This window comes from Dunckerocampus dactyliophorus, chromosome 12, assembly GCF_027744805.1.
Source record: "Dunckerocampus dactyliophorus isolate RoL2022-P2 chromosome 12, RoL_Ddac_1.1, whole genome shotgun sequence".
Taxonomy (NCBI): domain Eukaryota; kingdom Metazoa; phylum Chordata; class Actinopteri; order Syngnathiformes; family Syngnathidae; genus Dunckerocampus; species Dunckerocampus dactyliophorus.
The window spans coordinates 20534886-20550749 of NC_072830.1; the positions used below are offsets into that span (position 1 = coordinate 20534886).

The 15864-nt window shown below is 41.9% G+C and overlaps 1 protein-coding gene across 9 annotated transcripts in view; it reads left to right on the forward strand.

Moving 5' to 3' along the window:
• stx1a (syntaxin 1A (brain)) overlaps window positions 1-15864 on the forward strand; it is a 65639-nt gene that overhangs the window by 14227 nt on the left and 35548 nt on the right. For all 9 annotated transcript variants that reach the window (XR_008573096.1, XR_008573098.1, XR_008573097.1 and 6 more), the window contains exons 2-3: window positions 2635-2712; window positions 15543-15642. Coding sequence is in view for 5 of the 9 variants with exons in the window: in XM_054793536.1 (XP_054649511.1) it covers window positions 2635-2712; window positions 15543-15642 (178 nt within the window). In the remaining 4 variants the exon portion in view is untranslated. The remainder of the gene's footprint in view (window positions 1-2634; window positions 2713-15542; window positions 15643-15864) is intronic.

Here is a 15864-nt window from a genome sequence, read left to right on the forward strand (position 1 = left end):
ATTCAGTGCTAATGTGCACATTTGTCTCAAGTTAATTCATGCTAGCGTACTGCCTTTTACCGCACACGTCAAACAGTGATGTAATAATCTCTCTGGAAAAACTTGGCTGGAACTTGAACTGGTGGATGGTGGGTCGGAATTCATTTTATGCTTTTAATTTGATCTTATTCATGTCTTAGTTTTACACAATACATAATAAGATAAATGAGATCACTATAATGTATAATGAATGCAGTTACGTCTCCACGCCCGGGTAGGTGCCAAGGCGATGAATATAGATGACCTTGCGGGTTGTTTAGGCTGTAGCTATCTGAATAAGTATATGATCCGTTAACATACCACCTATTCACATTACATTTAACAGACGCCTATTTAGCCTGTTCTTCTCCATTTTATTGTTATTACTATAACTTGCCTTTCAAGATGAAATGTCTGTTCTTGGTCTCCGATGTTATAAAATTACATTTTCCCCCCAAAACTGCGACTTATAGTCCATTTTCCCCCCCTCTTCATTGTACATTTTTGGCGGGTGTGACTTAAACTCCGGAGCAACTTACAGTCGGAAAAATACAGTATATCTCATGAAACAAACCTGCAAACCTGGAAGGTCGGACTTGTTACTTATTTGCAGCCACTATGCGGTGTTACTGTTCTTTTTTTGGAAAATGATTGCGTGAAAGCAATGCTAAGACAATGAAAAAACCAAAACACGCGCCTCTCTTGTGCAACAACAAAAGCAAATCTGCTAATGGAGAATTCTATTAACTTGACAGAGGCTGGCTGGATGAATGAGATGAGATTGCTTCTGATGTTGCGTCACGGCACAGTGTTTTTAAATCACTCTTCAGACTCCAAAAAGACCGTTTAAATATTTAAGATTAACCAGTTCGGTTTTCAGTGTCTTTTTTATTTAGGCTGTTGGGTTTTGTTTAACTTTAAGCAAGAAATTACCACTGAGTCTACATTGAGTGCACTACTGTCAAGCAGTGCACTCACACCATTTACAGTGGAATGAAGTGCACTCCATTCAGTCTACATATGATATTTGAACAATGAATGGACATGGCATAGTTCTGATTAGGGTTGGAGCTCAAATTATTTAAAGTTTGAAAGTGGGTAAAAATAGTCATTTAAATACGTACATTACCGGTCAAAGGTTTTACAACACCCCAATTTTTCCAGGTATTTATTGAAATTCAAGTCGTTCAAGTCCAATGAATAGCTTGAAATGGTACAAAGTTAAGTGGTGAAGTGCCAGATGTTACCCAAAACTGAGAAATAATGTGTATTTCAGAATTAAACAAAAAGGGTCAATAATTTCTGCAGAAATGGAGGTTGATCAAGCCTTGGCAGTTGGTGCAACTAATTCCTACAGGTGTTCCAACTTCTGGAGTACTTACTACCTGCTCTGTCTGCGTAAAAGCAATGTTCGGACACCCTTGTGAACATCAGTCGAACAGCATTGTACTGGAGAAAGCAATTTGTTGCTACAAAAATGGCAAGAAAAATCAGAATTAACAATGGAAGAGAGAGAGAGACCATCTTAACACTTAAAAATGTAGGTTCTGAGAAATTGTAATGTCCAGTAGTGTATATACAGGTGGTCCTCGGCTACGTTCAAGTTCCGTTCCTAGACTGTGATGGAAGTCAAGTTTTGTTTTAAGTCGATTCTATACCTAAATTGGAACTACATTAATATTCCTAAGTCACTTACACTGTACGGAGAACAAATGGACATAAAACACAGTAATGAAACACTAAATACTTGAAACTGTGCTAAAAAGAGAACAACTTATCACTTCCTGAATCAACATAAGGCTCACTGGGATCCAGTGTTGATTCTGGTCTTCCAGCCAGAGCACAAGCAACCTTTCCATCTCTATTGTAAGACCACTATGTTGCGTAGTTGTCACTGTCGCTTTCATAGGAGCAGATCCTTTTCAATGTTTAAGGATATGACCTTTTTTCCTTAATGATAGATGTCACAGTTGAACAACTAAGCCCAAAAGTGTGGCCAATATTGGGAGGCGTTTCTCCTCTCCCATGGTCTATTTTCACTTCCATGGTGGTGGCTTTTCATTTTGTCAGCGCACCTTCACCAGAAGAGCCTGCTTTATGCTTGGTAGACATAATGAAGTGCAAAAAGTTCATTAATAAGTGACGTCATTCACTCTGTGTACGTAGGGGGAAATGACACACTGTACAGTATCCATCCATGGCGCGGATGCAAGCCGTTGCACGCATTACGTATTCATCGGCTGTGTGTGCTGAAACAAATGAGTCCAGTGTTTATGGACCAAAATTAAGTAATGAATGAATTTATGGGGTGGGTATGTAACCACTAAATGGCAAAAGTCGGAGTGACGTTCTTTGCCTGCCTCCTCATTCTGATAGGATTGAAACGCTTTTAAAGATTTAAGTCCTGAAGGGACCTGTTTGGTTCCCAAGGGGTTTTAAGTGTGAATCTGTCTGGGAGGACCCCTGCAGGGTTAATTGTATAAACTGTATAGAAGAATAGTATTTTAACAAGTAAGAATCCTAGTAAAACTATGAATGAATTGATGCGGTATGCATGTTAATGTTTCTCCCTTTTAGGTTGAGTTTTAACTTGAGTGTCTGTGTTGTTGCTCGTAGGGAAAAGAGACGACCGAGGAGGAGGATGAAGTGGCCGTGGGGATGGAGAAAGGATTCATGGATGAATTCTTCGAGCAGGTGCATTTTGCTTACGTCATTCAGTCTGTACACAGGTTCATGTATTACAATAATAACTTGCATTGTCAAAAGCTATTTGGGGCTGAACATGTGAATCTTTTTTGCCTTTTCTTCTTTTGAGGGAACACTCACAATGATTTTGAGCTATTAGCCTTCTTGTTGGTGTCTGATTGTATTGTATTGCTTCAATAACAACACCATTGCTCTCCTGGAACATCGAGGACTTATTTCGTCTTTCACATGACAGTCACATGACCGTGTGTAACGTATGTATGCTTCTGGGAGTGTTTTTTCCTGTACATGCTGTGCACGTATCAGGAACATGAATGGAATGCCGTAAATGGCTCTCAGGGATAGGTCGGCGAATCATCAGTCATATTGAGGATGATTTCATTGTGTTCCATCTTTCTTTCAAGACCAACTTGTGCCTTGTCGTTTCTCTTTAATGGCTTGCTGCATGTGTTCCCGCAATTCAACTTGAATAATACAGCTTAGGATGTTTGCGCTTACTATGTCAGTGCACCTCTTTTTTCCATACACTCTTTCTACTCTGTTCAATTTTAGGTCATTCGTGCCTTCCAATTTAAGGCATCTGCGTCTAAATGTTACATGGGTTGCTTTTGGTAATGGCAATTTATTTTGAACATGCATACATGTTACATGTATTGTATGTCTAACTTATTGTGTGGAGATATGGGGTAATAACTATGAAAGCAATCTTATCAGTTAGGCTAATCCACAGTGCTGCACATAGATAACATACAAATCTTTTATTTCTAAAATCACAAATATTAAAATTCACTGATCTGGTAAATTATGCATAAAGCAAACAATACCCCGCTACCCCAAAATGTCATACAGTACTTTTCAACAAGAGAGGAGAAATATGATCTTAGGAAACACTTACACACTTACATGCGAGAATAACGCTAAAAACCCACAGCATTTCAGTATGTGGAATGAAATTATGGAAAGGATTGAGTAAGGAACTCCAACAAAGCACCAAGATGAGCGATTTCAAGAAACAATACAAACAGTTGATGTTTGCAAAATACAAGGAAGAAGAGTTTTGAACCACTGTGTACAAAATGCTATGTATAATCACTATAGCACTCATTACTCTTCATTCTTGTGAGTTCATTTTCAATACTCACCTATTATTACCAGTATGATCAGTTATGTCTATTTAAACTGATTATTATTTACTTATTATTGTGATTATTTATTATGATTGAGGAAAATCCTTGACCTTACTACATTGTTATGTTACCTTATCATTTTCCCATGTATTAACTGGTAAAGACTACATCGGAATACAGGAAATGAATAAATGTATTGCAATTGAGGTGAAATGGAAGAGGGGTAGTATTAAATAAGCTTTGCTTCTTTCTACTCCTTTTGGACATGTGGAACTGCGAATTGGACTATGTGATGTATTCCGTTGTAACTTGTATGCATGTTCAAATAAAATTAAACCATTACCATTACAATGGAATACATCACATATTACAATGAACAATTCCACGTGTCCAAAAAGGACGAGGAAGAAGCAAATCTCATTTAATCCTACCCCCTCTCCGTTTCCCATCAAATGTTCATACCTTTGTTCACTTCCTGTGTTCAACATGTACCAACTTTGCCTTTTGAAGTTGTGGAAATCACCATTGCAAATGCTGCTACAAAAGGTGGTTTGTGTTGGGTTGAAAGCATGGAAGCGGTGTAACAATAAAATACTTAGGGTTCAAAGGCTCACTATCATCTGCAGGTGCCTCCCTTGAAAAAATTCAATGCACTCATTTCATATGCCAAAAAGACATTTCTGCGTTGACGCCGATGCACAAAAATAGATTCATTCTGTCAGATCCATGTATGAGCATTAGGGTGTGTCATATCAGCATCAGCTCATGCAAACTCAGTTTGTGAGACAGTTTTGTGTCTCCATACACATTTGTGTCTGTGTGTGTCTGTGTGTGCGAGATCACCAGAGGCAGTGTCTGACCTTTGGGCTTAAACATGCACATGTGCACTCACCGGGCACTTCATTAGGTACACCTGTCTGAATAATGTAATAAGATCCAAAAGGACTGCTGTGTCAATAACACTTGTTGTATAACGCAAATATGGTGATAATTGTTGTCGTCGGCAGTGGTGTAGAACTGCACTGCATCATATTGAGAGCTGTTTTTATTATGTTCGTTGTCGCATACAACACGTTTCGTTGTGCTATGTTGCTAAATTCACAGCACGTGCGTAGGAACAGACAAGACGACAATATGCCCGGCATGGGAGCTCATAATACCGAATTGCCTTTTTCCCCCCACTCGTGCTTACAGTATGTGGGAGGGCTGAACGATGCCAAACACAGAGAGAGACGATGCACAATAACAGACAGTACATCTTAAAAGTATTTGTCCATATTGAATACTTAAGCCGATGAGCTAGTTAAAATTGAGGCCATGGTAGCTTCTTGTTAGTATTTAAAAGTAACCACTCACTTACCACTCACTCTTTTTTTTCTTCATATCGTCCCTAACGATCTCACTGTGCTACAGCATCATGAAATAAAAGGCCAATAAATTTATAAACAAATGATTAAATAATTTCAAAAGTAATCATTTTAAAAAATTCGGTAAATAAATAAAAATACAATTAAATAAACATGCATGTGGATAAATTTGATAATCAAAAAGTTATGAAATACATACCGGACTCAAATTTTAAGACTACTGGTAGTTTAAAAATTGCAAGAATTTAGATTTAGCACTGTTGGATCTTAAGGAGGTTCTAAGTAGAGTTTCAAATTTCAAAAAGAAGACAAAAAAAATTACTGAGTGAGCAAGTCATTGCAAATAGGGATGTCCCGATGCACATTTTTTGGCTTCCAATCCGATACAATTTTTGAAACTAGTTTTGCCGTTCCGATCTGCTACCGTTTTTTTTTTTTTTCAATAATAATAAGCTTTTGTTACAAACATGAATTTGTGGAATTGAATATGATTATGAAAATAGCTCTTGAAAGCATTAAAAATAAAGCAACCAAAGTATTGCTGAATTTACTTTTTTATTACACAGCATGACCCACAATATTGTTTGGCTTTTGTAACAAACCTCTGAGAGTCAGGTCCCTAATCCAATAAAAGATCCAATAAGAGTCCTTCCAATAAAAGATAAAATTGGAAAACATTTAGTGTAGGACTAATCATTTGACATGGTTATAGATCAATTTGTGGCATGATTTAGAATATATGACTTTTTTAGCAAACTCTCTTAGGGCCCTAATGAAATACAATTTATTTTTTCTCAAATTCCCCTTTTTCCATTTTAATTTTTTTAATTTTTTTTTTTTTACTTTTCCAATTATGTCACCAGCATAGAGTGTGTGCTATTTGGATTAGTAAATGAAATGCAAAAATCCTTACATTTATTGATGCAATACATCATTGGCCCATTTTGTCCAGTAATTAGTGACCAAATTGTATTCACGTAAAAAAAAAAAAAAAAAAAAAGCTCCAAAGGAGGCAGGCAGTGCTTCAGCAGCTACAAGTATGAGCCTCACTGCACGTCACTGAAAGCAGATGAAGGTCACAGTGGTAGAAAGGCTCTCACCCTGACTGTGTGGGTTAATTAAGCTTTTAAGTGGAAGGGGAAAGCAGAAGTCTGCAGCCCTCTGTCCTTCACCCCACACTATGAACATGGCCCTCAATATTTGCATTTTGTATAATGTCTTAGTTTCATTACCATTATGCCATGTGTTGCTCTTGTTCATTTTTTTCTTTATAATTCATGTGATGCTTTGCCATTTGACAAAAATGTATTTCCAATTAGCGATGGACGTTATGGCCTGACATTGCGATATGTTCATTCTCCTGAAAGAGGTACTGAAAACGAGACATACCAAGCAAAAATTTTAATGTTTTTTTCTAACCAATTTCATTTTAAAATGAAAATTTTGGTTGGTCAAAGTACACGTTTTTGATGCAAACTGCGCTTGGTGCACAATGAGGTGTTTTATACTGGGGAAATCACAGCAGGTTAAGTGAGTTCCACCATTTCTTTTATCCTCTTTCTGACACACTTTTGCATATCACAAAATGGCGATGCGCAAACGGTGTCACGCCTGGTTCGTGGAACACTTGTGCAACCAAAAACACAGCAACTCAAAACTACAGTGCAAAATAAGAGTGCGAATGTACAGCGATAAAAAGGGAACAAGCTTAGTTCAAAAAAGAGGAACTAAAAGCTACCTGAGAGACGAGCAGGTAAGAAGGCTAGCACATGATAAGAGTACAACAAGGGGACACTAAATAAATGACTAGAGTCGGCTGATGTGAAGCGTGTTCAGAAGCGTCCACATGGAGGAATACTCCTACGCCTTCCTACAGTAGCTGAGGAGCATAAATGGAAGTCCCCCCCGGTTTGTCAGGGAACTTTCGGTAGAAATCAGAAAGGAGGGTGGGATCGAGGATGAGCGACCGAGAGACTCAAGAACGGTCCTTGGGGCCGTAACCCTCTCAGTCGATGAGGTATTGCACACCCCTGCCCCGTCTCCTGGCGTCCAATATGGTATTAGCCGTAAAGGTGGGGTGTCCATCAACCAACCGAGGAGGGGGAGGAGGCACTGGTGGCGGACAAAGGTCACTGGCTGCGACTGGCTTCAGACGAGACACATGAAACATCAGGTGCGTCTTGAGGGAAGGTAGAATGTTGAGTTTGGCAGAGACCGGGCCAACCATAAGCACCACCTCGTATGGTCCAACGAAGCAGGGACCCAACTTCTTGGACTAAACAGCCACGGGCAGGTACCGGGATGACAACCAGACCTTCTGTCCAGGTTGGTAATCCGGCGCCGGATTGCGGTGACGATCTGCCAGTTTCTGTTTACACCTCGCAGTGTGGGACAGAGCAGCCTGTGTGTCATGCCAGACGTAATGGACCCGGCGGAGAAAGGAGGCCCCTGACGAGACCAAAGATTCAGGCTCATGGGAGGGAATAGTGGAGGCTGGCAGCCGTGGACCGCATGGAATGGAGAGAGACCAGTGGCAGAACACACTAGAGTGTTATGGGCATACTCCACCCATGTTAATGTAATAATGTATGTGTCGCTAGAGCTCGTGGGCATTAAAGCTCCAGAAAAACACTAGCCCCTGCCTTGATGCATAGATTCTCCCATTTTGATCTTAATTTTACAGTACTGTATGTAACTGTTCAGTTGAGCCCATGTTGGACTGTATATGTCTTTTTGTGTAGCGAGTTGTCCAGCGTGTCTGTTGACTTTTAGCAATACTGGCAGGGACCGCAGATGGTAGCTGTAATGAATTCTTTACCTTCTACAATATCATTCAGCAGCAGATGTGGCATCTGACACAGGATGCTCGCTGCCACACTTCTTTTTTTTTTTTTTTTTTTTTTTTAATGGTGCTCAGCCTGCATGTGTGAGCACGTGCAAGCATGCTATGTGTGGTGGTGTGTTGACTTCACAGCTTTGACAGTGCCGTGTGTGCAATATGTGATTCTCAATATGACGCACGACACAAAGCCCCTAAAACAAAGATAATCTTGCCAGACAGGTTTTCTTTATAACGGTATTATATTTATATTGAAAGAGGCATATACACACACAATGAGGTACACTTGCACAATCTAAAATGTATCACAAAAGTCAGTACATACCTCACTGTAGACAATACCGCCATTAAGACTGTGTAGTACACTGTCCAGAAAAAAAGCAAGGAACTGCTAACGTGTGAGTCTTTTATCTTACTTATGCCTAATATGTCTTATTTTGTCTGATTATAGCTACTATATTGGGTAATACAAATGTAAAGGGTACTATATGGGCGTTATTTCATGTCTTGAGGGATCTAATAATGTTAAAAAGCATATTTAGATGATTGGAAACAGGTTTTCTATACCGTAACTATGAAAATATTCCATTTATTAATATTGAGTCCTACTTCGCGGAAGTTCGCTTATTGCGGTTGGGTCTGGAACCAATTAGCCACGATAAACGTGGGACGACTGCAATTAGAAATTCCTACAAAAATGTGGCTTCAGTAGGGGTGCAACACTGTTTGTGAGCACGCACCATTTTGCACTGTTTTGTTTATATTTGCAGACCAAACGCCTCAGTAAGTAAGCATGGACTGTCAGGACGAAGGCTCCTCTCCCCGAGGCACCTACATCGGTACTTTTTTTCCCCGATTGAGAAAACTGTCCGTGGCCGTCGTCGGTGTTCATGCGCTCACCGTGTTGATTCTGTTTAAAACCAAAATGGTGTGAAAATTGTGGCTGTCGGCTGTGGCATTTGCCTCAGAAACCATCACTTCTGCACCTTCTTCATGTTGGCGTGTGCTGCCTCACGAAGCTAACTGCTATACCCTCTATACTCCACTTACGAGTAGCCCTGCCTCCACAAAGAGGCTGAATGACATGAGGGCCCACTCTCTCCAATCATTCCACTATAGAAGCAATGTGCACAGACAGATGCAGAGTGAACCCGCTTGTCGTGGCACAGAGAGATGAGCAGATGAAACACATGCATACATGCACATTTCAGTGTATCAAGGACGTCATAATTATCAACCTTTTTTTATCTTTCAATTAATTGATGTATGGATTATCGTGACAGCAAGGTATATTTCACAATGTGGCTTTCTTTATTGTCAACCTCAGACAAAACAAGCCGTGGAACTATCTCATCCAATTAATGATCTGAATGTTGTAGGAGACCCTTAGTTTATCATTTCATTTTCCATTTCTTTCATCATTACTTTTGTTACATTGTGTAATTACATTTTTGAATTTCCTTTGTTTTTCTGCAGCCTGTTCTGGCATCCTGGAAATTTACTTGAAATTGATGTTATATTTCTTGTATATGTTTACTTTTGTCTAAATGAAAAAAGTGTAATTAAAAAAAAATGTCAACCGGAAAAAACAACCATCTTCCAGTCCCTTTGGCAAAACTCGGGCAAACTCGGCGTAAAACGTTCTGTATTTGGTAAGTCCAGGCATCAAAATAAAAGCACGCCAGTACTAGATGTACGTTTTAAGCCACACATTCAGTCTACAGTTTTCTGTGTACAATTTTCACACAGAAAACTGGCTTGTTGCTTGGGCTGTGCAGCATGTTTTTCAGAGAAGCCCTTTCTCATTTGAAAAGGAAAAATCTCACCCAGCGTCAGCTCTTATTCTTCTGTTTGCACATACTCCGACAGCCAGTCCACCTTAGAAGAAACACTGCTTTTTTTTCGTAACTTTGTCAAAGCGGGTAGATGTGGTACTGCCTGTTCGTTTTGCCATAATACAGGGTTAGCAAGCAGCATTTAGCTCGCCATTAGCGATACGCTAACTTGCAAAACAGCGGCGTGCACTTCATAATGCGCTGTTAATGAATTGATTGGCTTTGTAAGTAAATACGCACCATCAGGATCTCATCATTGTTACTGCTTGTTGTCCGCTGTCACACAGAGTTACATTGCAAAATGGTACAGAATAAATGATCTGTTTATTTAAGATTCAAGATTCAAGATTCAAGAGAGTTTTATTGTCATGTGCATAGTACAACAGCAGTTATACCATGCAATGAAAATCTTATTCTGTTCATTCTCCCAAGAAAAGAAAGAAAACAAATGAAAGAATAAGAACAGAAGAAACATAAACACATAAACATATATACCAATAAATTAAGCAACAACAACAGACGAGACATTAATACAAGTAAATAATACAAATAAATAAATAAAGTGCTATGAGTGTGTGCGTGTGTTGCGTGCGGCGTGTGCGAGTGCTTCGTTGAGGAGCCTGATGGCCTGTGGGTAAAAGCTGTTTGCCAGCCTTGTGGTCCTGGACTTCAAACTCCTGTAGCGTCTGCCTGACGGTAGGAGTGTGAATAATGAGTGTTGTGGATGTGTGCTGTCCTTGATGAGGTTGTGTGTTCTGCGTAGGACTCTAGATTTATAAATGTCTTGCAGTGAGGGGAGGGCTGCCCCAACAATGTTCTGTGAGGTCTTGATCACCCGCTGGAGTGCCTTCCTATCACGTGTTGTACAGTTACCGTACCAAACAGTGATGGAGGCGGTAAGGACACTTTCGATAGTGCATCTGTAGAAGCAACTCAGGATTGTGGTGGACATGCCAAATTTCCTCAGTCTTCTCAGGAAGTACAGTCTCCTTTGGGACTTCTTCAGAATTTGTTGGGTGTTGTGAGACCAGGTGAGGTCCTCGCTGATGTGTGTGCCAAGGAACTTGAAGGTTTTCACCCTCTCCACCTCAGTCTCATCAATAAACAGGGGTCTATGCGGCTCCTTTTCCCTTGTTCTTGGGTCGATGATCATCTCTTTAGTCTTATCTGTATTGAGAAGGAGATTGTTATCACGACACCAAGCTATGAGGTCCGCCACCTCTCTTCTGTATGATGTTTCAACACCACCAGTGATCAGTCCGATGACTGTAGTGTCATCTGCAAATTTAATGATGCTGGTGTTGTTCTGGGAGGCCACACAATCGTAGGTGAAGAGCGTGTAGAGGAGTGGACTCAGCACGGACCCCAGAGCGTGTAGAGGAGTGGACTCAGCACACACCCCTGTGGGGTCCCAGTGCTCACAATTCTTGAGCTGGATGTGCGGTTGTGGACTCTGACTGACTGGGGCCTGCCTGTGAGAAAGTTAAACACCCAGTTACAGAGGGAGGGAGACAGGCCAAGTGTGAGGAGCTTATCTGTGAGTTTGTGGGGGCAGACTGTATTAAAAGCAGAGCTATAGTCTATAAATAGCATTCTGACATATGTGTCCTGGCCCTGTAGGTGAGAAAGGGCTGTGTGGATGGCAGTGTTGACTGCATCATCCGTGGACCGGTTCTGGCGATATGCAAACTGTAGAGGGTCCACGGTTGCCGCCGGGATGCTCTTTTTGATGTGGGTCATGACTAATCTTTCAAAGCACTTCATAACAATAGGAGTGAGTGCTATAGGGCGATAGTCATTCAAGCAGGTCACGTTGCTCTTCTTGGGTACGGGCACTATGGTGGTGGACTTAAAGCAGGTCGGTACAGATGCTTGTGCAAGCGACAGGTTAAATATGTCAGCAAGCACATCAGCTAGCTCTGATGAGCAAACCCGAAGTGCACGTCCTGAGATGTTGTCTGGCCCTGCTGCTTTTCGTGGGTTTGTTTTGTTTAGAACCCTGCGCACATCAGCTGATGTCACCATGAGAGGTGAGTCCTGTGTGCTCCCCAGGTTCAGCCACCCTCTCTGCTCATCAGGAGGTTGGGTGTCAAAGCGGGCATAGAACTCATTCAACTCATCAGGAAGTGTGGTTTGGCTGGACGTGGCTACGCTACTCTGCTGTCGATAGTCTGTGATGTGCTGGAGCCCCGCCCACATGCGCCGAGGGTCTGAGGTGGAATAGTAGCCCTCCAGCTTCTGTCTGTACTGTCTTTTGGCCTCTCGTATGGACCTCCTCAGGTCATATCTGGCCTTTTTGTAGTCATCAGCGGTGCCCATGACAAATGCAGTCGAACGAGCACGTAGCTTAGCCCTTACATCACAGTTCATCCACTGTTTTTGGTTAGGGTATTTTCTGTAATACTTGGTGGTGGTAACAGTCTCAATACATGTGCTAATGTAGCCAGTAACAGCAGAAGCATATTCATCCAAATCAACAGTACAATCTTCCCTCCCCGCTGCAGTTTTAAACACATCCCAGTTTGTGCAGCCAAAGCAGTCCTGAAGTACTTGATCAGTTTCTTCATTCCATACTTTAACTGCTGTACGTACAGGGGGAGCTTTTTTAAGAAGTTGTCTGTATGTTGGATAAAGGAATATAGAGATGTGGTCAGCCTTTCCAAAGTGGGGTCTTGGAACAGCCTTCAAAGCACCTTTCATGTTGCAGTAGACTTGGTCCAGGATGTTATTTTCCCTTGTGGGAAAGCTCACATGCTGGTAATATTTGGGGAGGACAGTCCTGAGGTTACAGTGGTTGAAATCGCCAGATATAATAAATACAGCGTCTGGGTGTTTGGTCTCGTGTTTATCAATGATGTCATGCAGGAGGCCTAGTGCATTAGCAGTGTTAGCTCGTGGTGGGATGTAGACAGCAGTTAAATACACAGCGCTAAGCTCACGAGCCAAATAAAAAGGTCTGCATTTCACCATCAGCAGCTCAATGTACTGCGAGCAGTGCTTTTCCATCGTCTGTACGTCTGTGCACCACCGTTTGTTTACGTAAACACAGACGCCGCCACCTCTGTGTTTACCAGACGCTAAAGTCCGATCTCCCCGGTAAGCAGCAAATGATTCCAACTGGATCGCCGAGTCCGGTATATCCTCCGTCAGCCAGGTTTCTGTGAAGGTGAGGACACAGCATTCCCTGATCTCACGTTGAGCTGTAATCCTTGCTCGTAGTTCGTCCATCTTGTTTTCAAGAGAGCGGACGTTGGCTAGCAGCAGGCTTGGTAGCGGTGGCCTCGTCGCTCTAGCTTTTAGCCTAGCATGCAGGCCGGCTCGCTTGCCTCGTTTACGCTTCGGATGCTTTGCTCGCCGGGTATTCAGCTCACCAGGTCCGCAGGCTGCTGCGTTCTCCCGGCGCAGAAGAAAGGCAAAGTCTGAGAGGCTAAATGAAGGTTCATGGTGAACCCTGCCGATGTTCAAAAGTGTCTCTCTGTTGTAATGTACTGCGTGAGTGTGTTGAATGTCCAAAATGAACAATAAAATAGCAAAAAATTTACAGTTCAGGTTGAGTTTTACTTTGTGTGCTGCATAGATTTGCTGTGCGCTGACAATGCGGGACCAGTGCACGATTGCACAGACGCGCATCTGAGAGGCAACATTGCTGATGGGCTTGTTTGACCACGTCACACACTCGTACTACTTTGAACTCACAGCATCAGCTGGCACAAACACCCTGCTTTGACAGCCCAGCCAGTCATTCTCCTCTTTGCCCTGTTCATCACCAGCTCTTTTGCCTCCGGCTCAGGCAACAGCTGCACTAGCAGCAGGTCACATGTCATTGCTCTTCATCAATCACCGCTTTCATCTCACCCCCTTGCCAAAATGGCTGGGCTCTGCCTGAGCACCTGTTCTCTTAACATCTTCCCTCACGAATCACACATTTGACATTTTCATTTTAAGCTGACCTTTATCCTCTCTCCTCCACCCGTACATTCCACAGCATTCTCAGCCTGGCACATTAATATCCTATTATCTCTTTGATTAGCCCCTGATTGGATCTCTCTTAATTGGCCACTGGGGAGAGGCGGAGGCTGCATGGAACAGAGTTGGAGAGATAATAAACATTAAAAGGCAACAATCTGTGCCAGTTTGATAAGAAGATAAAGATGATGAGGAGGAGGCGGTTAGTGAGCAGAGGATGGAACACATGAAGCTATCTCATGTATCGGTGAGTCACGGTGTGGCTGTCTTAAGACAACAAGAGCAAATTTAATTAGTGTGGGTGAAAAACAACATCAGCCGCGGTGGGAAAGTGCACACGCCTGCAGACATACAACAAACTAGAATTTCACATGTACTTGCACTTTGATATCCGCCACTACCTTGTTTCCTGCACTTCCTGCACCAATAAGTCTCGTCTAAACCCTGCTAATGAAGTCACAGGAGCAGCAAGACAAATGACATCTGTCTTGTTTTACTCTGGTCTGCTAATGAATGATTAGAAGGCCTGGGGGCCCCAGCTAGTCTTGCATCTGTTCACTTCATACTTGCATCATCAGGTTGAGCATGAAGAGAGGTGAGAGTACGGGTGTCCAAACTTTTTCCATCGAGGGCCGCATAGTGAAAATCAAAGACCATTTTGATATTTAACAATTTGTTTAAATGAAGTTGACATGAAGTTGCATGACATCCCCATCAGCAGTGTACTACATCAACAGTGACTTACCTCCCCAGTTGGTCCAGTGAGTCCGGTTCTGGTCGGAGATCTGTGACGAGGAACGTAGTCCTGCGTAGTTGCTGGCGCCATTTAAGTAAGGAGTTTGGCTTCTCAAAACAATATGCGTTCAAAAGAGTGATCAGAAGATGTGGGCATCTTCATCACGTACACAGGAATGGACAGGCGACAGTGTGCAGGGATACAGCGGGAGACTAACTCTACGCTGAGCGATTTGGGAGGTCAGATTTTTTTTTTTTTTTTTTTTTTTGAGGAGGCATTTTTGTGACGCAAATGTATTACTCTTTTGAACACATTGTTTTGAGAAGCCAAACTCTTTACTTAAATGGACCCAGCAACTAAGCGGAACTACCTTCCTCATCACGGATCTCCGACCAGAACCGGACTCACGATACCAACTGGGGAGGTAAGTCACTGTTGATGTAGTCCACTGCTGATGGGGATGTCCTACAACTTCATGTCAAAAAATTCCAACTATCTCTTTTGAGTAGATTTTTATCTATTGAAGTCCTACAATTGGCTAGAATTTTGTTTTGAGATAAATGTATGGTTGCTTACTGCTGTCCAGTGGTTTCCTGTCAGTGCAACAAACGTAGCTTTGGTCGGTGATTCAGGAGACTCATCCATATGGATGACTAAGAACAACACAGCTGTTACGTGATGTCCATTCATTTCAATTGATGTTAGCTGCCTGGTGTTGTCATTTCACTCTGAATAAAACTTTGTATTGGCTGCAGTTTGAAATTCAAATTCACATTCTGGGAGATTGTCCTAACCTCTGGCACGTGTCCGAGAAGTGATGCATATTAAGAAATGCTTTCATTTTAGCTAATATGATAACAACTTACGTTTTGCATAATTTATGGTGCTTCCCGTTTCTGTGTGCAGAGCGCTTCTAAAGGGCTTCATGCTCTCTCCATCTCTTGACAGGTGGAGGAGATCCGAGGTTTCATCGAGTCTCTGGCAGATAAAGTGGAGGAGGTGAAGAGGAAACACAGCGCCATCCTTGCATCACCAAACCCTGATGAGAGTAAGGATTCTCTTTTATTTCTGGAGGTTTTGTATTGCTCCATGTTGGGAGTTTGTCTATGAAACTCCAGAAGAATGCCTTAAACGTTCTCGGTAGGTACACTTGCACAATCTAATGGGATCCAAAATGTGTCAATAATTCTGTTTTGTAAAGATAACAATGCTCAATGCTCATCTCTTGCTGTTCTTCTGATGTTGCCACATTTATTTTTACTGGTCAAAT